The sequence below is a fragment of the Chelonia mydas genome, chromosome 9, assembly GCF_015237465.2.
Source record: "Chelonia mydas isolate rCheMyd1 chromosome 9, rCheMyd1.pri.v2, whole genome shotgun sequence".
In the NCBI taxonomy this organism is placed as follows: Eukaryota; Metazoa; Chordata; order Testudines; family Cheloniidae; genus Chelonia; species Chelonia mydas.
In genome coordinates, this window is record NC_057855.1 from 46,908,684 (window position 1) to 46,930,278 (window position 21,595).

Below are 21,595 nucleotides of genomic sequence, written 5' to 3' on the forward strand. Positions count from 1 at the left end.
CTCTGCATTAAATTGGAAGCTTAAATGAAAAGTTCACTTTTCAAGCTACCAATAGGAGTTATGAAGCTAAATTCTCACACAGATGGGTTTGGGGTGGGGGTGGAGAGTAAGATAAATAAGCACAAGCAGAAGCAGGCCAAACACCTGATCAGATTTTTTTTTTTTTAATTTGACCTTTTAACTCAGACTGGATTTTTTTTAAAAAACAACAAAAACAAAAAACCACACCACACCAAACCAAACACACCCCATACAGTAGGGAGAAAAAATTGCAGAGTTTCCATTTTTTAAAAGTTTGTTAGAAAATTCAAAGCAAAACTATTTAGCCTTTTGATTGTTCAGTAGGTGCATAGTGGGGTTCAGTTTCCCTTTTTCAGTATTGCCTATTTTGATTGATCTTAGTCACATGATAGGATTATTTATTTCAAAAATTTAAACCTTTCAACTTCTCAAAGTTCAGTTTCAAAAAAATCCTTTTGAAAATTAAACTGGGCATTACAGAAAACGAAAATGCTTGCAGATGTCATCTATTTTTCAACCACTTCTGCTTCTTACGTTACCCTGTGAATCTTTACAATATGGCATGACATTTATTAGGAACTTACACAACACAGACACTCAGAAATTAGTTTCTGACTCCCTCCGAGAAAAAGCTGGTCCTTCTCTTCACCTTTGGAATCAGTTCATTGAAGGAAGTATTTTGGAAGGCCAGGATTAAAGAGAAAAATTAAAACCTTCCCCACCTTTGCCAAAGTGGGAGCAGCTTTTCTAAGAGCAGTATGGAATTCCTTGGGGGAACACATGAGCCAGAGGATTTGAGAAAGAGGAAACTAGGGAAAGAAACAGCAGTATCTTTAAATACCTTGCAGTGCTCCAAATTCCACAGCAGCCACCAGAAGAGAAAGTTCCCAGAGCAATAAAATAACTCCTTCAAAACCACTGAACAAAGGTAAATTTTCCAGGCAGCCAGGTCCTGCAGCTCTTCCCTGTCTGTGGGAGTGACTCACTAGCCTGCTGGTGAAAAAGGAGGGTATTATGTAGCCTGAAATGAAAATGGGTTTCTGGTTCTTATGCCCAGATTTTCAAAAACCAATCCCCTTCAAGCAACAAATATTGTACCTGGATTAAGAACAGATCAGCTAGGTCAGCAGTGCTGGCTATCTGGGACCCCAGATCTTCAAGAGTCTACAGTGCCATCCTACCAGATTCATCGGGTGTAAAGTCAGTACAGATTTATATGGAGCCGGAGGGTTATGGAAAGCAGCTTTATTCTAAAGCTCTTTCTCCATCTCTTTCTCTATTGGGGCTGCAAATCATGCAACCTAATAAGGAGCTAAACAAAGGACTATTTGTGCGACATTGAACTTGCAAGCATTAGAACAAATCTCTATAAATACAAGCTATTCTAAGAGTTGCAAGTACATTATCATTAGATATGTTATTTCCACAATTGAACTGTAGAGTTAACACAAAGCTTATCTATTGTTGTGTCACTGATATCCCTCAGGCACATTGTACAATAGTTTATGTTGGTGGCCCACCCACTGTTTTCTTCAATTGGTTTATAAAGAGGAAATTACACATGCTCAATACATGTTTAAAGATGTACAATAGAGATGAGTAATTTGATCAATTTAGCTTCTTTCCGCTCATGAAGGGTCTGAAAATAGCTTTTGCTTTTCTTAAATTTCAATTTGATTTTGTTCACACAATAATTTGTGGTTTCAGAGCAGCAGCTGTGTTAGTCTGTATCCGCAAAAAGAACAGGAGGACTTGTGGCACCTTAGAGACTAACAAATTTATCTGAGCATAAGCTTTCGTGAGCTACAGCTCACTTCATCAGATGCCTCTGATGAAGTGAGATGTAGCTCACGAAAGTTTATGCTCAGATAAATTTGTTAGTCTCTAAGGTGCCACAAGTACTCCTTTTCTTTTTGTGAATAATTTGTGGGTAATTCATAGCTTGTAAACAGTTCAAAAGCAGCTGTGTTTGATACTTTGGTGGGACGTTAGTTTTCACTGGAGACATCCCCTGGCCTTCTTTCCATTCCCCAACTGAATTAAACTCTTGCAATCAGGGTTCCAGAAAGCACTCAAAAAGTCAAAGTTTGTGAATATTCACCCACATTTGCTTAGAGTTAGTAGCTGCTGCAAACATCCACAGGTGGGATTTTCACAAGTGCCCGAGAGGTTTACCTGGGACTGTGCCACCAAATCCTTTAGATAAATCCCACCCCTCCTGTCCATAAGAACTTGACGAGAATATTTGGGGAAAGTAAAAATGCCTGCACCCCTCAATTCCATTTTTATTTGAGCAAACATTTATAGGGTAGAGACCAGAGGTGTTTCCCCAGGTCTAGCACTCACCACTCTGTCACAGAACAGGCTGGGAGCAAGCTACTCTTGTTGAGAGCTTCCCTGGTCAGCACTAGGGGTGGGGTGGGGTTGGGAAATGATCACCAGCACTTCACAACACAGATAGGGCCTTCATTTACTTTTGTGGAGTAGCTAGCACAAGTCCCTGATGCTGAATGAGGCCTGAGTGCACTACTGCAATGATGGACATTTTAGGAACAGCTCTGAGGTGGTTCCACCCTTCCCCCATACTTCTAGGAGCATTGATGTCTGAAGAGAGCAGAGAGCTATTCCAGGGAGACAATCTCCCATAACTGTGCCAGTAAGGCAGAGCCAGCTGTTTATTTCCGGTGGCGTGGTGTGCAGAGCAGACATATTTCACTCAAGTTTGAGCTGAGGAGGCAACTACCCACCAGAGAAGCCTATTCAACCAGAAGAAATGCTAGATGGGGATGAGTGGACTTGCTGGTAGCTCTGTTCCTGCAGTGTTTCTCAGAGCCTGTGGGTTCATTTCAGGTGGAGTGCAAAACCAGTCTGCAGTCAGAACCTCTGCGAAGACCCTGTCACCTTCTAGAACACAGAACCAGGCAACTCTCCCCACCAACTTTGTTCTCTCCCTTTCTCCTCTGCTGCCTCCACCACAAGGCTTTTGGGGAAGAGGGCACCATGGAGCTCAGTCATCCCCTCTTGGCAAGGAGGCAGAACAAGAATCCGACAGAACCCTGTCTGGCTCCTCTACTTCTTGCTAAAGAGGATGATAAAGAGAAGGCAAGCAGAGGTATCGACTAATCCCGGTGACAGGAGGACCCAATTCCACCCCCTTTCCAGCAACCCTGCCACTCAAGATTCTCTTCACCTCCCTGCTCCCAGTTATTTCTGCTGAAGACGCTGCCTCTTCTAGCATGGCATTGCAGCAAAGGGTTACAGGCTAGGGGAGCTGTTCTTTGTTGATGGTTCCCATGTCATATACATTTTTCCTTTCCTGACTGGGTCCACAGTCAGTTTCCCTTGGGCATAGACTCACCTGACTCCCAAATAGAGAGGCAAGAGTAAGGACATTAAGCCTCCAAAAGGACTCCAGAAAGCTGCAGCTGCCTCCTCAGAGGAATGTGAAATGGCTCCTCCCTGGTCTTCAGAGTCTGAATTGGAAGATGACAAATTTCTCCAAGAAAGCAAAGTAGACCCCACTACATCCTGCTCTTTAAAGCCACCGTAATAAGAGTGGTGAAACATCCACTAAGGATCCCCCTAAAATGAAAAGCAAGGGCAAACTCTCTGTTCCTGAGTTAACTGAAAGTATAGCTGACACGCGAGAAGCTATTAGCAGTCACTGTTTCTGTCAGGCCTGCTTCACTGGACCGGAATTCTTGGCCTGTCTTTGGAAATAGCAGTTGTTTGGAAGATAGCTGAGTGCTCACTACACAGAAAGCAGAGGTACAACCTCAACTAATTAAACAGGACTTGCACACAAGGGGAATGCAGAAGAGTGGAGTTGGTCACTTGATTTACAGATACATACCTCATAAACAACTATGTATCTTTTTAGAATTTTAGACGTTTTGACCTATTCTTACCTCTCGTTTTTATATGGGTTCGATGTTAATTTACTTAGTAGCATTCAACAAGCAAAACATTTTCTGGCATCAGAACCACATACCCAGTAACTGGGTTTGATGTAGAAAAATACAAATATGCCAACTTAAATTATAATATCTTAAACCCTTCCTGATCCTCCCCACCACAGCCTGCAGTTCTTATTAGGGTAGAGTTAATCCCCTGGTAATCTTTCATTGCACTGACTCATCACTTAGCGATCTGCTTTATCTGCAATACCCCTGAGGTCAGCAGGGCACTGGGCAGATGCCCTCTTAGAAGGACCTGGAGATGCACACTTTACTGCAGGAGGCTTCAGGGAGCGGACAACAGACTGAAAGAAAAATGTGCCTCTAAAATCCAAAGGGGCTTTTACCTTAATTGTCAGTAGAAATGCAACTCTGTTTTTGTCATCTTCGCTGATGGTCCTGACTCCCAAAGGCAGAGCAGAGTTTCTTTCCACACCAAAACAGGAGGTGATTGGCCAAGGAAGCTTCTTAACTGTACAAGTAGTTTGTCCAATATAACCAAAGGAGGTGAAGGCTTTGCTCCATTACTCCAGTGTTGGCACAGGGAGTTACTTTAGTGTTGAGTGTATAGACTGGGGTGGCCAACCTGAGCCTGAGAAGGAGCCAGAATTTACCAGTGTACGCTGCCGAAGAGCCACAGTAATACGTCAGCAGCCCCCCCATCAGCTCACCACCCTGCTCCCAGTGCATCCCACACACCGGCAGCCCCGCCCATCAGCACTTCCCCCTCCTTCCCTGTACCTCCTGATCAGCTGTTTCAGGTGCAGGAGGCTCTGAGGGCGGGAGGGAGAGGAGCGAGGGCACGGCAGGCTCAGGGGAGGGGGCGGGAAGGGGTGGAGTGGGGGCAGGGCCTCTGGCAGAGCCAGGGGTTGAGCAGTGAGCACCACCTGGCACATTGGAAAGTTGGCACCTGTTGCTCCAGCCCTGGAGTCGGTGCCTATACAAGGAGCCGCATATTAACTTCTGAAGAGCCGCATGCGGCTCCGAAGCCACAGGTTGGCCACCCCTGGTCTAGACAGTCTTTATCCACATTTTTAAGACATTGCCCCTCAGTCTCCCAACATGGTAACGATCCAAGCAATAAGGGAGGAACAGACATTTCACGGCAGTAAGTGTCTGAGAAACTAGTAACTGATGGGGAGTTCTTGAATTCAGTAATTCATCCCACACCAAGTATACATCAACCTTTCAAGCCTTGACACATGGCCAGTCCCCAATGCTAGAAGCTTTAAACAGTGTGACACTGGATCCTGTAACTTCAGTTTCATGGCCACATTCTTGATACAAGACGAGGTAAATCGGGCTCTCAGACAACCGATACCCACCGGAGAGATCTGTCCAGCATAGACGCTGACTTCCCCCCGCAGTGGGTACTCCACCCCCGCTCCGCCCCAAGGTCCCACCCCCTTCCCCGATGTCCCCTTTGCTCCACCTCTTCCCACCCCCCTCCTCCAGCCCCCCATCTGAGGTCCCACCCAACAGCTGTGACCAGTGGTTGCTGAACACCCCCTATTGTTTTTTTTCCCCATGGATGCTTGAGTTCCAGAGCACCTACAAGTCGGTGCCAATGTGGTCAAGTACCCCACCACCACCAGACCCAAACCTAACATTAGTCCATTGAAACAGCAAGGTGGGGAGAGAAGAAACTGGATATTGGTTCCTCTTTCTTTCAGGGCAAGAAAAAACACAAACAAACGAGGAAAAACACTGTGGGTTTTAAAAGCAGAACACAGGTTTATTTACAATCAAGTTCTGGTGGGCAGCTGAATAAATAAAAGATTTGCCCTGTATACTCTCAACTCCCCTCTGCAGAAGTTGTCTGAATGAAAGCCTGGGTTAGAGAGAGACCTCTGTCCTAGGAACAACCCTCTTTCCTAACCCGTCAAAACACTTCCTTAGAAAACAAGCTCAGGAAGGAAGCAAAATAAAGTGCTAATAAAAAGATGACAGAACGCTGGTGGCTTGTCCGAGGCCCGTCTGAGGTGGAAAAGTTTGGCTGGATAAAAGTTACAAAACATAAAAGTTAGCTCTCCTCCAACCACCTCACATATTTAGATGCCTGAGGATACTGGGTGTAAACCCTGTTTGATGGCACAGGAAGGGCTCAAGCACAAAGGAGAATATTGCACGTGTTCAGAAAGGGGGCAAGTGGCCTGGGATCGCCAGCACCAGAGCATTACATTCAGGATTGAATCCCATTGCTCCCCTGTGCTCCATCAACAGCCTCCAGTAGAGAAGGATGGATGGACAGCAGAAGAGACTATACCTTTATTTCCTGGTACTGGAAGTCTTGGTATGGATACATTCCTTGTCACTGCAGCACCACCATCCCCACTGCAGATGTTACACCTCTTCTCTTCCCTTCCCTCCCCTTCCCCCCACACCAACAAAACTGGAAATATACTGATTCGAATTAAAATTCTCCTTCCCCCGCTTCTTAGTACTTCTGCTATAGGAGCTATTGGAGGGAGTTTTAACAAAGATGTATCACCCCTGAAGAATGGACAGTTCCCTGAAATACAGATCATAATGATGCAGGGAGTTCTCAGGATTACCAACTGCCAGAGAGACCATGTCAGAATTGGAGAAGCCCCAAACTCAGCCAACACCACAGGGGGCAGAACTGCCAGAGCAACAGAAATGTTTAAATTAGTTTACAACTGTTCCATCACTTTACAGACTGACTAGGACCCACCCTGTCCATGTTTCAGAATGCCCTCACCCCATGCCTAAGCTACTCCATGGGAACAGAACACGGGAAACAGGACATGCATTAGGTCAGAATACATGGTAAACTTCTTTCCAACACTTCCAAGTCAGAAGTGCTGTACATACATTTGTATAATAGGGTATTTGGCACAGCTGTCCGGTGAGGGAATCTGGCTAGTACCTTCGGCTCCATCCAGTGCATAGATACTGCATGTCAAGGCATGACTAGTAGTATTCGCCATCCAAATCAGCTGACCCTTTACTGAGCCTGAGGGCCAGCAGCATGCTTTTAGGCAGTAAAGGGCTCCGCCTCCAGCTCCTCGTCTTTGATTGCTTGATTAGAGCTCTCCTCTGATAGATGAAGCCCATTGGATGAAGCCCAAATGCATGAAGGATGAATCTAGGCTTGGGCCTCCATTCTGTCCAGCTCTGGACTAGCATTCTCCCAGTGAGAGACATTTGAAACTGTCTTTCATCTCCTTCCAGTCAAAATTCAGACCACAGGACAGCCTTGTTTCCTTTGTCCACACTGACCACATGTGCACCGGCTGGTGACCATGCCACTGCATTGATAGAGGAGCTGAAAGGAAGCCAGGTGTCAATTTAGAAGAGATTCTAATTTCACAGCAGCATTTAGGACAAGAGAAATTAAACTCCATAATTTCCAAAACGCATTCATTTTCAGATCTTATTTATGATACCTGCATTTGTAACAGCCTCCCAGGGATATTCAGAGTATATGATACTTAATGCCCTGATTGAGAACAAGCAATCTGACAACAAAGCACAAATTTCATAGCCTTAATTCCCACTTTACTGGTTATTGCCATGAATCCACAGAGAAGCTGCACATAAATGTCCCATGCACACTGGTATGGGAACGGAACTCCGCATTTGCAATCCCACATCTCCTCACCACAGGTCCTATGTGAGCCATAGCTCAGACCCTGAACCAGTTTAGTCTGCAAGCTTCCTGTCTCACCTGTGATGCTTTGCGAGAGTTCTCTCTATTTTCCCAGTGAGCACATTCCAGATGTACAGGACCCCATCAGCTGAACCACCTGCCACGTAGCTACCATCAGGGCTATTGAAACACATTCAGTGCAGAAAAGAAAAAACAATTTATTTTGAAGTTAGCAGCTTTTGTCCCCACGCTAATTTCTAGAGTTTCCAAAACAAGCAAATTGACATTAGTGGTCTGCACTTGCAAATATTAAAGTTTCACCAGCTCTTATCCACACTGATTAGCAAGATCGAGAAGTTTCCAGATCATGTGATGATGTAACCGCTGGGTGGATGGCATTTAAAGATAAACATTGGTTTTTGTGAAATCTACTTATGCCAAAAGGGTGACTGTGGCACGTCACTTCATCTCTGTGCCTCAGCTGGGGATAACGACGCCTACCTCCTTTGTAAAGCACTTTGAGATCAACGAATAAGATGTGCTATATAAGGTAGGTATATTATTCTATTCGATTCCTAACATTAGACACCGAAAAAAGTCCATAATAATAGCAGCCAAGGGCTCCTTTGTGGTAGGCACCTTTAACACATAAAACAGTTCCTCCCCCCGAAAGCTTGTAATCTACAAGGGGGAAAAAAAGGAGGTGATGGGGAAGGTTGACGCCTAAACCTAAACAAAGTGGTTAGGATAAGCCAGGGATCTCAAACACGCGGGCTACTGGGTTATTTTCTGCAGCCCGCCAGCTCCCCGCACCCCCTCAGCATTTACCTAGAGCAGCTCTGGCCCGGTGCCCACCGGGGACAGGGCAGGCTCCCTCCCTGTCCCCGGCGCCACTCCGGGAAGCAGCCGGAACCTCGGGGGGATGGGGGGGGAGGGCCTTCACTGGGTCCTGTGTGTTGCCCTGGCCGCTCCTCCAGGTACCTCCCCCATTGGCCGCGATTCCCCATTCCTGGGCAATGGGAGCTGAGCTGTGGGGGAGGTACCTGGAAGAGCGGCCAGGGCAACACACAGACCCCTGTGCCCCCCCGCAGGTCCTGGCCACTTCCTGGAGCAGTGCAGGGGCAGGGCAGGCAGGGAGCCTGCCCTGCCCCTGGTGTGCACTGGGCGGGACCAGCCCCCGTCCCCCTCCTGCACCCCGCACCCCTGCCCTGAGCCCCCTGCTACACCCCTGCCCTGAGCCCCCTGCTACACCCCTGCCCTGAGCCCCCTGCTACACCCCGCACTCCTGCTGCACCCCAACCCCCTGCTGCACCCCAACCCCTTGCCCTGAGCCCCTTGTCGCACCCTGCACCCCTCCTGCGCCCCCTGGGGGCAGGGAGTGGGCGGAGTTGGGATTTTAGGGAAGGGGTTGGAAGGGGGACAGGGAAGGAGTGGGAAGAGGCGGGGCCTCATGGAAGGGGTGGAGTGGGGGCGGGGCCAGAGCAGCAGGGAAGGGGGACGGTCAGTGGTGCGGCCCTTGGGCCAATGTATTAGTCCTCAGGTGGCCCTCGTGGTCATTTGAGTTTGAGACCCCTGGGATAAGCCATATCTATACACACTAAATTTAGCCCTAGCTTTTTTCATTGCTTTAAGTATTTAACCCTTAAACCCTTACCTGTTCCATTGCTTAGATCTTAACCTATTTTAGTTTTATATTTAATCCCTGTTAGTCATATTTAAAAATCTTAATGTGGGTTTTTGTTTTTTAAAAATCAGCAGAACTGGTAGCACCTTCTATACTTAAGGTTCCACAACAATTCCTGTTAAAAGACCTTGTTTTCATTTACTTCTGACTTTGCCAAACATTAACCATTTGGACTGAAGTCTTCCTTGTCAGGTGTCTGTCCCAGACTGACTATTTTTACTTGAATTTCAGCAAAAATGGTTCAATCATTTGAGAAGGATATTAGAAAAATGTTTCCATATTAAAACAATTCTTTCAACATTTCACTGAGAAGCTCTATCACCTGCACGCTTTGGAATAAGAACATATAGTCTAAGGGAGGGGTTGTCACCCTGGTTTCAGCGATGTGCCTTTTCTTGTTCCCATGAAAAGCTACCCAGATTCAGACAAATTAAAGCCTATGAAAAACTGCAGTTCACAGATGCTCAGTAGATACGTGTTAGAACTTGCCAGCTAAATTCTCTGAAGATTCCATCTATAGTGGAATGTTCTAGCCCAGGGTCACAGGGGCTGAACAGGAATTCCCTGCAATTGCTATTCCTGGCTACTATGACATTGGGCACCAGAACTGGCAGCCAGGTGACTATCCCTCTTTTGCTCTCAATGCCCTTGCTGGTGGTGTCCAGGCAGTGTGGAGGAGGAAGTAGCCTAACTCAAAAGCAGAAGGGAGACCCAAGAACTGGCTGAGCCAGGAGACTGGCACATGAAGCTTAGGAGTGGGTGGAGAAGAAGAGGAGAAGATTGGATGACAAGCCCAAGGTGGAAGGAGACTGTAATAATATATAATAAATGTGCACTGGGGGCCAAATTAAGGTTCCATGGACAACCTTAATTCTGACATTTTCTTGCTTTTCAAGGCTTGACTTTCCAACATTAACTTTGATTTAATATAGGGGGTGTGCAAACTATATGGAACACTGGCTGTTCCCTTTTTCCTGATTTTTTACAAACGGTGAGCTCTTTTGGTGTCTAATTGTAAATACCCAAGTCTGAAAACAGTTTTGCTGACTGCCCAGTGCTAAGTGTCCCCTTTTGTCTTATGACTAGTGTTAATGGCTACCCTACTGCTTGCGTTGTAGCACAGGTGATCAAGAAGCAATCAATGCACACTGCCGACTGGTAATTAGCTTGACAGCGTATGTTGGTTTGGAACTTTGCCCTCAAATGTTACTGCAGAATTTGCAATAAACCAAACAGCTGGCTCCCACTCCCATCCCAAACTTCACTCAGTCTCACCAGTTTGGCCTCTTACCTGAACACGACTCTGGTCCAGTCAGATCCGCATTTGAACCCCTGGGCACTGAAACAAGTTGGAATCAGGTAGTTATGTTTTTAATATGAATCTTGGGAAAGCTAGCTCCTCCTCAAGACTAAATGAAGATTATTGCATTGACTGGGATAAATTCTACATTCTGTTTAACACAAGCCACCTCTTTCTCCAACCTAATCAGTAGGACTTTTCTCCCCAGTGAGGGGGACAAACGATCTCCTTCGAAGAGGTGGAGACAAAATCTTGACAAAATAGATCTCTGGTGTCAATTCATGGATAATGTGCAAACTACATCGTCAGAGACATGGCTCCAAAGGCTTTCACCTCCTCATTGAGGGACTAATTGGAAGGTTTCATTCATAAAGGACAAGGACAACACCAACGTTACAATTATGCCACAAAAATCCAGCCACCTGCCACATACCTTACTGGGATCACACTCACCTGAAAGTCTGTTTGACAGCATTGACTCGCAAATCAATGATCTTCAGCAGATCATCTCGGGAACAGGTCAAGAGCTCTGTTCTCTCTGGGTTCAGGTCTAAAGCTGTGATCCTCCCAAACAGTTCCAGCTCCTGCACTATGCTCTCAGTCCTGAAGACAGGAAACAGCATGGGTAACTAGGCATCAAGGATCTTTACTCCTGGAGGAACACTGCGCCACTGTGTGCGACCAGAATTCCCATCCCCCGCAGAAAAATGACTCTCTGACAGGGAAGCAAAAGGAAACCACAAGAGGGGGGTCAAGTGCCCCTCCACAGCAGCCCAGGCATGTCATTTCGGGCTCCCAGAGCAGGGTGATCTCTCACCTCCGTGCAGCCAGTGCCTGTGCTCCCCACCACCATGCTGGAGCCCTCACATTTATTTACTGACAAATAAAATATGCAGAATTTTTATTTTTTAAGCACAGAATTCCCTCAGGAGTAGATCCTGTCACATGAGCATCAAAATCTGTATCCTAGACTTGCCCCGGTGCATGGGGATAGGAGAATAAGTATCCACTATTTGTTCATTGTCCACTTCCACATCTTTCTTATTTCCCAACTAAAGTCTCACATTGTGGATATTTTTTCCCTAGCCAAGGACTGTTCAGAACTTCCTTCAGAACCAGCTAGGGACACTTAAAACTGCCCAGAAAGATAAGAGAACAATGCAAGATATTTCCTTACTCAGGGGCTAATCTGCTGTCAATATATAACACAACATGCTACTAATAGCTCAGAGATCAAAACAGCAGTTCTATCATGTGCAAAAAGGTTATTTATTCTTGATGATTTCCTCATATTCCTGTAATAAATATTCCAAGCAATGGAGAACTCAAAGAATGGAAGGGTCACAATTCACAGATTCATCTTATGTTCTTTAGCATTAAATTGCTAGAGAATCTAACCCGCGTCAGAGGATAGTTTTACCTGATGTCCCAGAAGCGAATCTTCTTGTCAAAATGTCCACTCATCACACACTGCTCTGTGCACACTATATCATTGCAGCTTGATCCTGCAAATACTGTTTTTATACCTTTAAGGAAAAAAAGGGGGAGGGAGGTGTCACTAACAACACAGTCTCATTCCCATTGTGCTGTACAAGTTGATAGCAGTATTTAAAAGTCACCCAACAGCAAACATCAAAATTCTGTAGCTGCACTGAAACTACTGCCCCGAGAGGAGTTTGGGGTCATGGGCGGTGGGGTGGGGACAGGTGAGCTCTGTCTTAGAAGAAACTGATTACTGAGAATCCAAAATCCCCAACAGCACATTATTCCCCTGAACCACTTGACTACCATGCCCAACATCCCTACAACTGAACAAGGACAGTTGTTTTACCACCACTTCATAATTAGTCAAACAAATCACGGATGAGCAACATGACACACTCCCCTTTATACACAAAAAAAGAGTGTAGGACACTGGGGGAGAAAGGCTGTCTCTGTGCCAAGTTGTACTGAAGAAACCAGGAAAATATTTTAAGGCAAATGTTTCTGCTATGAAAAACTGAATCCTGCCATTTGCTTCATTGGAGGCAGGAATTGGAGGGATTTCAAGAGGGAACTTAAGACCAGCCCAGGGTTGTGAGGTCTGACCTGCCTCCAACTTTCTACAGTTTGATGGACAAGAGGGTCTAGAATGCAGTTGCCCACTCGATCAGAAAAGGCTTTTCACTGTAGCATATGGTCTTTTCCTAGGTTTCCCATCCAGGTAACAGCCAGGCCTGACCCTGCTTAGCTTGCAATACTGAAGATCAGAATATCATCAAAAAGCAGTATGGCTGCAATTTCCTGCTTTTTGGAGACTAAGAATAAAACAATTAAGCTGAAGTAAAACTTTCATTTATATCCACTAAAGAGAATAAGAGGTGTGCGAAAGACAGAAGGACGTTGGTGCTGGGGTGGAAATGGTTTCCTTACAAACTTTGCTGCGCAGGTCCCAGAGCTTGAGGGTCCGGTCATGACTCCCTGACACGATGCGTGCATTATCCAGCAAGAACTTGGCTGACAAAACCTTCCCACTGTGGCCTGTCAGTGTGTGCTGGGGAGAGAAGATTTACATGGTGTAAATGAGCAGTTTCAGCTACAATTGCTTCCTGTCCTCATGGCTATGATCTTGCCATTCAGCAGCTTAACAGGGACAAAGTCTTTGATTCAACTCCTCCCACCTTAGTCTAATGTTTGACTAGAGGCATGGGTCACCAAAAGAAAAAAAAAAAAAAAAAAAGCGCTCATCTTTCCATTCAGGTTAAACAGAATGTAGCTTTGATTCCCAGTCTGCTTCTCCATGAGTCAGCAAGTGCCGAGAGTACTCCCTCTGGGTTAGAAATACTCTCTCCCTCAATTGCAACTCCTTTCACTAGTTAAGGAGTAGTTCTTTTGAAATCTATGACTCTTTTCTACCACCCCCAGTAAGCTCGGTTGGAAGGATGGTAACTACAACAGTCTTAAAGGATAGACCAGGGGATGGACTAAAGCATAGTAAGAGTTGGAATGATGGTGTCTCCAGATTTCAGAAGCTGACTGTCAAGTAAAGGAAAAAGGGATCTAGTGTTAACTCTGAAGTCTCAGCTTGAAAGCTGGAGATCTCCAGAAATTAGAGAATTGCTCCTATCAGCAGATTTCCATGATTGTTTCTGTCTGATGCCAACTGCGGTCAGGGCCCGTTGGAAAATGAAGTACAATCATCACAAGTTATTAGATACTTTTTTGTCAATCATAGAACTAATGTAGCATGAGGGAATAGACTGCCGGGAACAGGGAAAGTGATCAGAGAGCAATCCTTCCCAAAAATCAAATCTTCTACTGTTAGTCACTGAACTTCTGACTTGCACACTGCTACATGAACTACAGAACCACCAGAAGACTTAAAAATGGAAGTGAAATGGGAGCAGTGAGGAACTGAAAAATTATTGCACAGCACTAAAACCGAAAGGCCATTGATTGTCTCAGCGGTTGCAACATGACAGTTAATCTCTGGATACCACAATTTTATGGAGAAGAATATTCCATTACCACCCTTGCTGCACTGCCATTAACAAGTGAATACTTGTTTATAAATAGGTAGTTTGATGCAGGATTTAATATCAAATCAACTCAACTGCCCTCAATGAACATGCAAGGAAGATAGGGGGAGGGATAGCTCAGTGGTTTGAGCATTGGCCTGCTAAACCCAGGGTTGTGAGTTCAATCCTTGAGGGGGCCATTTAGGGATCTGGGGCAAAAATTGGGGATTGGTCCTGCTTTGAGCAGGGGGTTGGACTAGATGACCTCCTGAGGTCACTTCCAACCCTGATATTCTATGATTCTATGATAAATCCATGCACCAAACCCATTCAGACAAGGAAGTCCATGTGCTGTATTAACTCAGTGAGCAGTGATGGTACTGACCCAAAGCCTGAAGGGACACTGGAAAATTGCAGAAAGATCTTGTGAAAACTGAGGGGAGTTTTGCATGGGGACTTTTCACACAACGTTAATAATGATTAAGGTTAAGATTCTGTCACGGGTATTTTTAGCAAAAGTCAGGGACAGGTCATGGGCAGTAAACAAAAATTCACAAAAGCCAACAACCTGTCCCTGACTTTTACTACAAACACTCGGTTGGGGGGTGGAAATACCCTGCTCCAGCCCCACAGGGCTTGACCCAACCCTAGCCACTGTGCTGGTCACCGGACAGCTGCTCCAGCAGCCCTGGGACTGACAGCTGCTCCAGTCCTGGCGCAGAAGTAGTCACGGACTTCCCAGAAAGTCATGAAATCCATGACCTTTGTGACAGAATCATATTCTTAATGATGATCTATTAAACTGTTATACACCTTTGTTTCTACCTGATGGTAGGATTTTTGGGCCAATCTAAAGCTGCAAAGATTTTGACATGTTCAGGAAGGTTTCCCGTACAAGATCTAACATTCTGGAGATAAATATCTTCATATTAAAAGCAATCAAGTGAATTATATTGTAGGTGTACTTTAGAACAATACGTAAAATGCTGAAGATCTACAGAGCAAATAATGCAACATGGGGCAAAGAGAGAGATTCAAGTTCACTTCTAACGCCTGAAGAGCGTGAGAGGCTAACCAGTGCAGAAATGACAGCAGAGCTTCTGTGTCAGAAAGGGAACAGCCCTGGCTATTCCAAAATGCTTCATGCCAGATTGTGTATGCAACAGCTTGTAAGAGCAACTAAACATATCTTGGGTTAGAGTCAGCATGCCAAATAATGTTTGGTGAAATATTCCTAAAATAAAAATTTAAGAACAAGGATCATGTCCAGGAGTAGGAATAACTGAAGCCTCTTAGACAGTTTCCTCTGCTAAGGGAAGAGAGCACTTTTCAGCCTAGGGAGATCACAGGCATGTCCTTCCTTGGACAAGGGCCAAAGAGTCCATTCTGAAGAGGTGGAGGAAGAACATGAGCAAGAGATTAGTCTTTTGTTAAGTATCCTGATTAGAGACTAGTGCTTCAGGGCTTGTCTACTCCAACAATTGAGCCAGGGACCCAGGCTGGCACCTACTCAGTTAACATGCATCTAGTCTAGGAAATAGAACTGTGTTTTAACTAAATCCCTGAACCATGTTACAGCCTTTGGGTCCTTAAGACTGCTGTATCTTAACATTTAAATGGTTGTAAAGTTAATACTTCCTATCGGCAGAGGAAAGTTCATATATTTGGTCGCTATTTATCTGGAGAGGTTTCTGTGAGGCTATGTGCAGAGGCCAGTGTTGCACATCAGGTTACGCTGTAAAGGCTCTCTGCAATTAAAAAAAGGGATAAAAATTCAATTAATGTTTTGCAAGAGAGCAAAAAGAAAAAAAAACAAACCCCACTTTGGCAAGATCCTAAAACAGTGGAATCCACAATTTTTCAGTGTCCTTTGTAAGAACATAAATGAGAATACTGGGCAGAAAGAACCTACACATTGCTTGACTTTTGCAGGAGACTCACCCGTAACCGATAGTCATCTACAGTCCAGATTCTGCTGGCAAAGTCATTTGAAGCTGCTAAGAGATAGGAGCCCTGTGGAAACAGGAGGGATTTAAGTCAATTTCCCACAGTGACTGAAAGAAGTAAACTACTACACCCAGCAAGTCTCAATGCTATGGGATAGTCATTAGAACAGACAATCCACAGGGTTCACTTTACTGCCATACTGCTAAGAAAGCAACTGGCGGAGGGAAGCACCAATTAAGTTTGGATGAGGAAGAAGATTTTTCAAGACATTTTCAACAAAGATGTAATTTTTTCATGAGCCATGTCCAGATTCCCAAACAATTGGCTATGAAAGGAGTAGTGGCCACAGTGCTGGAAGGGAGGGACATTCTTTCCAGACCATTTCTACTCATAACCTCCTTGCTGCTGCAAGGATGGTGGGGTTTTCTCCTACTGTGCCTTTACCCAGACTACTTTTTGGCTCTCCTTCCCCACAAATAGCTCCAGCATCTGCCCCTGCTGTTGGGCCTAACTGACCCAAACTGCAGAGTGAGGCTCGCCTGATTCTTGTCAATTTCACTCCCATCTACGGCGTTCTCAACAGAGGTAGTAAAAACTAAGTAAGTTCTGGTCAGGAGATGGACAAATGGGTATAAAGGTATCCTGAGGGTGGTGGCTCCTTCCTTTCACTCTAGACAGAGATCATATTTCAAGACACTGTATGGCAAAGTTATTTCTCAAGAAAAATCCCAGAAGGACAAGGCTTGTGCCTGTCAGTGTCAGGTGACTGATTCAGAAAAAATATCATGGAACCCAGAATGCATTTGTTCTGACAAGATCTGCAATGTGATCAAGCCACCTACACCAGAACAAGTTTCTCCAAACAGGTTAGCAACACCAGACAACCCTCTAGTGCAGTGGTCCCCAAACTTTCTCAATCACAACCCCCCCTTGCCCAGTCCACACCCTCACTGCCCCCCCCCCCCCGGGAGTCGGGGTGAGGGTTTAGTGCGGCATAACGGAGGAGGGGGAGCCACACTCTGGGGATGTGTGTGAGTGAGGCAAGGGAAGGGGAGCTGCGCTCAGCGCAGGAGAAAGCCGCTGATACCTCTCTCACTGTAGCCGCCTGAGTGCTCCTCCAGGCTCCAGCAGCAGCAACTGCTGCTGCTCTTCCCACCCTCCAGGGGTGGAGACCAGTTACCGCGAGTAACCAGACTTTTAGTGTCTGGGTGGCTGGGACTGGGGCCACAGCGGAACTGGGGGTAGAGCAGGGCTTAAATGACATGCGCTCCCTCCCTGGCCTGCTGTTCCCCCTTAACATTCCTCTGCACCCCCGGAGGGGGAGCCCCAAAGTTTGCGGACTCTGGTGAACTGGTGAAGACCAACGTAAGATGTTTTTGGAGGTGTATCAATAATGTGAAAGCACAGAAATGCTAAGCTGTAAAGATGGCTTCAAACTTGGCCTTAGTTCATACATGGTGAAAGAGGTCTCAGCAAGAAAGTTTGAGATCATGTACCCAGATATGCACCTCCAAAACCCCATACTCCTTTGACTGGTTCTGTTGGATGCAGATCAGAATTGTGCCTGTGATGCTCTAGGGAACATGAACCGAACACATCACAATTTGTCAGCAAACACTCCCCCAGTCACAGCATTGCTGGGTTATGATGGGTGAGAAATTGCTGGGAGTTGAAAGGGTGATGGAAGTGTAATTCTTCAGGCAGTCAGACCTTTTACTATTCATCACAGACCTCAGGGAGGCATCTAATCCTCACCACCAAGTTATAAACATTTCTCAATGCATAAAACAGGAGCAGATACATACAACTCTAGTAGTTTCAAGGAGCTCATAAGGCAGCAGTGGAAATTCACAGCTGGGGTAAGACCTAGCTCATTTTAAAATTCCCAGTACCCCAGGTGACTGGATTCTGTTTATCTTCTGAAAAGTGAAGTGCAGATCAGAGTTCTAGGGCTTGTCTATGGGGAGGGGTGAAGAGGGGAATGACTCAGGAAAGTTAATCCAAATTACCTACAGGTGTGAATTTGAAATGGATAAATTAAACTGCATTAAACCCATGTGGATATTCCTAGGGCTGGTCTACACCGGGAACTTACATTGGCATAGCTATGATTCTAAGGGGTGTGAAAAATCAACATCTCGAGACAAAGCTATGATGATCTAACCTCCGGTGTAGACAGAACAATTCTTCCATTGATTTAGCTACTGCCTCCCGGGGAGGTGGAGTAACTACAGCAATGGTAGAACCCCTCCCGTTGCTGTAGTGCAGGGGTGGGCAAACTTTTTGGCCCGAGGGCCACATCGAGGTTCCGAAACTGTATGGAGGGCCAGGTAGGGAAGGCTGTGCCTTCCCAAACAGCCTGGCCCCCGCCCCCTATTCGTCCCCTCCCACTTCCCATCCCCTGACTGCCCCGCTCAGAACCCCCGACCCATCCAACACCCCCTGCGCCTTGTCCCCTTACCACCCCGTCCCCTATCCACACCCCCCCGAAAGGCCCCCCGGGACTCCCATGCCTATCCAACCCCCCCCATTCCCCATCCCCTGACCGCCCGCCCTCCCAGAACCTCTGCCCCATCCAACCGCTCCCTACTCCCTATCCTCTGACTGCCCCCAGGGACCCCCTGCCCCTTATCCAACCCCTCCCCCCCACTCCCTGCCCCCTTACCATGCTGTTCAGAGCACCAGGACTGGCAGCCGTACCCAGCCATACCACCACGCAGTCTAGAGCACCGGGGCAGGCAAGCGGCTCTTGCAGCCATGCTGCCTGGCAGGAGCTTGCAGCCCCACCGCCTAGAGGGCTGGCAGCATGGTGAGCTGAGGTTGCGGGGGAGTGGGGACAGCAGAGGAGGATCCTGGGGCTAGCCTCCCCGGCCGGGAGCTCAAGGGCCGGCCAGGAGGGTCCCGCAGGCCGGATGTGGCTCACGGGCCACAGTTTGCCCTCCTCTGCTGTAGTGTCTGTCCATGCTGAAGTGCTTCAGCAGTGCTGCTATAGTGTTTTAAGTGTAGACATACCCCTATTCATAATACAGTGGCCTTAATTTGGTTTAAGCTTAATTCACTGAAGTGTCCCTTTGAAACTAGAGTTCAGCCTACTGTATGAAAAAGTTTTGTACTATATTTTAAAATGTTTGTCAGGTATTCCTACAAGTATTTTAACTTGTTTGTTTAGGGATGTATTTCAAAGCATATGTGTGAAACTGGTAGCCGAGCACAAGCTACTGCAATTAATTTCTCCCCAAACACAGACTATGGGTATTATACAAATACTCACAGCACTGTCAAATTCGATACTCGTAATCCCTGCGTTACTGCCAGAGAGAGAACTTTTCAGCTCGCACCTATCTGTATGCAGAAAGAAACAATTAAGCAATGAATTGGATACAAATAGGGGGAAGGATTTGAACTTCTGGGTTAGATCCATTTGGCCAACACACTGGACAATTACCACAGCAACACAAAAATGAATTACATAAGTGGCACTGGCTTTTGATCAGTTTGCTTGAGCCTGGCTTTACTCCCCCGTTCTGAGTATATTTCAGCTGACCTAACATAACTGCTTCACACTTATATAGTGTTTGTCTGGAACTGTAGAACAGCATGCTCAACTTAAACACGAGCAACTGAGTTAAAAACTTTAGGGGAAAATCCATTTTGTATGAGCCAACTGTATGGGACTCTAAATTTGGTATAAGACACAAAGCATTCTTTATGGCCTATGTCTCTTCACACAATAACTCAGAGCAGACACTTACCTCCAAAGACTTCCCAGAGTTTAACTCTCCGATCCATGCCTCCTGTTGCTAGTAACCGGGAAGCAGGACTGAATTGCACTGCGTTCACTTCTCCATCATGTGCATCCTTGGGGGAGGGTGAACAAAAAGCACAATCACAGCCACCCCAAATGACATCAGCACCAAACAGAACTGTCAGACTGTAGCACCATACAGAGCTTGCTGAAGAGTAGGCTGCACACAATCGTGATCTAGCCCAAATGTGATCATCTTTCACATGCAGAAGGCCCATACTAAATAAAATTAGCAAAGCCTACATTAAACAAATCAGAATACCACAAAAACTCAGGTGAATTACCCAGGTAGCAGGAGCGGTATAGGAAATCTCTGGGATTTCTTTCACCATTCAGCAACCATCTCTATTACATGAGCATTCAAAGCAAATAACTGGTTCACAAGTGTTTGCTCCAATTTTCCAGCTATAAAATGAACAACGCAGAGTTGCCTTGCACAGACTCAGATTCAAAAGTGTCCTCACCATTCCATAACATATACAAGAGGTCTCAGCTTGAAAACTTGAGATCACACACACCACAAATCAAGACACCCCAACACCCTAAACTCCTTAATTGGTTCTGTTGGATGACATTCAGGGCCATGCTTCCTTACACTGCGGATAACAGGCACTGAACTTATCCTACATTGTCAGCAGACTCTCCCGCAATCACAGCACTGCTATAGTGTGATGGGACAAAGAGACTGTTGGGAGCTGAAAGGGTAATAGGAGTGCGATTCTTTTGTGCACTCAGACCTTTTACTAGTCATCATTGACCTCAGCAAGACGTACATTAACTTAACTATGACCACAAAAGAAGGAACATTAAAAGCATGAAGGATGCATGCACCTGAGTGAATTTTTGTTTTAGGTGGATATCTAGGCTGAGAGTAAAGTCAATATGGATTAAACGGACCTAGCTGCCTTGCCAATTCACGAGTCATCTAGATTTAAAACATTATCTGGAGCAGTTTAAACAAGCAGAGCCATATTATTCGAGATAGCATTTGCTACTCGAAGGTCAAATTCTCCTCCTCTTAGGCAAGAAGAGTCTGAAGAATCTTGTAGTTCCTGGATATACTTACAAAGACATACACTGCAGTAGTGGGCACTCTCACTTCTTTACTGGAACCTGGATGCACATCTACATTTTCCTGGGGAGCAGGAAATGAGGACAGAGAGCGCCTCCTGCGATGGGACACAAAGAAAAATACGTTAAATAGAAGAGTGGATGCAGTTCTTCTCAAAGTGGCAGGCACAGACCTGGATGAGCCCAACTATCACTGTGGGGTGGATGAGAGACAGGGCCAAAATCCTTACTTTATTCTTTCCCCCCCTCCTTGCAAGACTGCATTTTATCGGATTACATTGTATTCTCTCACATGGCAGTATGCATCAGTTCATGCCTGCACTGTCTCTTACCTAGCTTAACCTTAGTTTGCTCCCACCCTATCAAATTCACTGCCAGCTAATGTCTGAGCAGTCATCTTTTCTTATACTAAGGAGTCAAACAATGTAAACATCACAATGAGTTTAGAGGGACGGACTGCAACCCCACCATTGTGTCTAGTTCAGACTGCACTACTGTGGCTGTGAGAAGATCCCAGCCAGTGGAGTACCCCGTTTGAAAGCTCAGACTCCAAAACTGTCTTAAAGAAAGACCTTCCACCTAATGCAGGACTCCACTTAGAGGGTCTGACTACAGCACAGTCACTAGAGAAGAGACCCCAGCTAGTCAGGTGCTGACTACTGCACTGTCATTAAGAAGAACCAAATCCACATACTGCTCCA

The 21,595-nt window shown here is 45.9% G+C and overlaps 2 protein-coding genes and 2 non-coding genes across 24 annotated transcripts in view; all 4 read right to left on the reverse strand.

Annotated features, from left to right (window-relative positions):
* Positions 1-4,565, reverse strand: part of SAG (S-antigen visual arrestin) — a 28,311-nt gene extending 23,746 nt beyond the window's left edge. For 11 of the 14 annotated variants that reach the window (XR_006283836.1, XM_043522626.1, XM_043522625.1 and 8 more), the window contains exons 1-3: positions 4,325-4,565; positions 3,380-3,603; positions 863-1,014 (exon numbers count right to left, since the gene is read on the reverse strand). Coding sequence is in view for 10 of the 14 variants with exons in the window: in XM_043522626.1 (XP_043378561.1) it covers positions 863-1,014; positions 3,380-3,588 (361 nt within the window). In the remaining 4 variants the exon portion in view is untranslated. Of the gene's footprint in view, positions 1-862; positions 1,015-1,119; positions 1,444-3,379; positions 3,604-4,324 lie in introns of those variants that run through there. The other 3 variants (XM_043522630.1, XM_043522628.1, XM_043522629.1) reach the window with 3 other exon arrangements.
* Positions 4,566-5,687: 1,122 nt separating this feature from the next.
* ATG16L1 (autophagy related 16 like 1) overlaps positions 5,688-21,595 on the reverse strand; it is a 28,581-nt gene continuing 12,673 nt past the window's right edge. For all 8 annotated transcript variants that reach the window (XM_007052591.4, XM_037909761.2, XM_043522634.1 and 5 more), the window contains 10 exons: positions 20,890-20,992; positions 19,771-19,876; positions 19,290-19,360; positions 16,013-16,084; positions 12,987-13,107; positions 11,995-12,100; positions 11,028-11,177; positions 10,566-10,613; positions 7,669-7,770; positions 5,688-7,266 (listed from right to left, as the gene is read on the reverse strand). In XM_007052591.4, coding sequence (XP_007052653.1) covers positions 7,173-7,266; positions 7,669-7,770; positions 10,566-10,613; positions 11,028-11,177; positions 11,995-12,100; positions 12,987-13,107; positions 16,013-16,084; positions 19,290-19,360; positions 19,771-19,876; positions 20,890-20,992 — 973 coding nt within the window. In that variant the 3' untranslated portion in view covers positions 5,688-7,172. The remainder of the gene's footprint in view (positions 7,267-7,668; positions 7,771-10,565; positions 10,614-11,027; positions 11,178-11,994; positions 12,101-12,986; positions 13,108-16,012; positions 16,085-19,289; positions 19,361-19,770; positions 19,877-20,889; positions 20,993-21,595) is intronic.
* On the reverse strand, positions 17,484-17,750 carry LOC114019746. The gene has a single exon (XR_003564752.2).
* Positions 20,309-20,582, reverse strand: LOC114019717. The gene has a single exon (XR_003564723.2).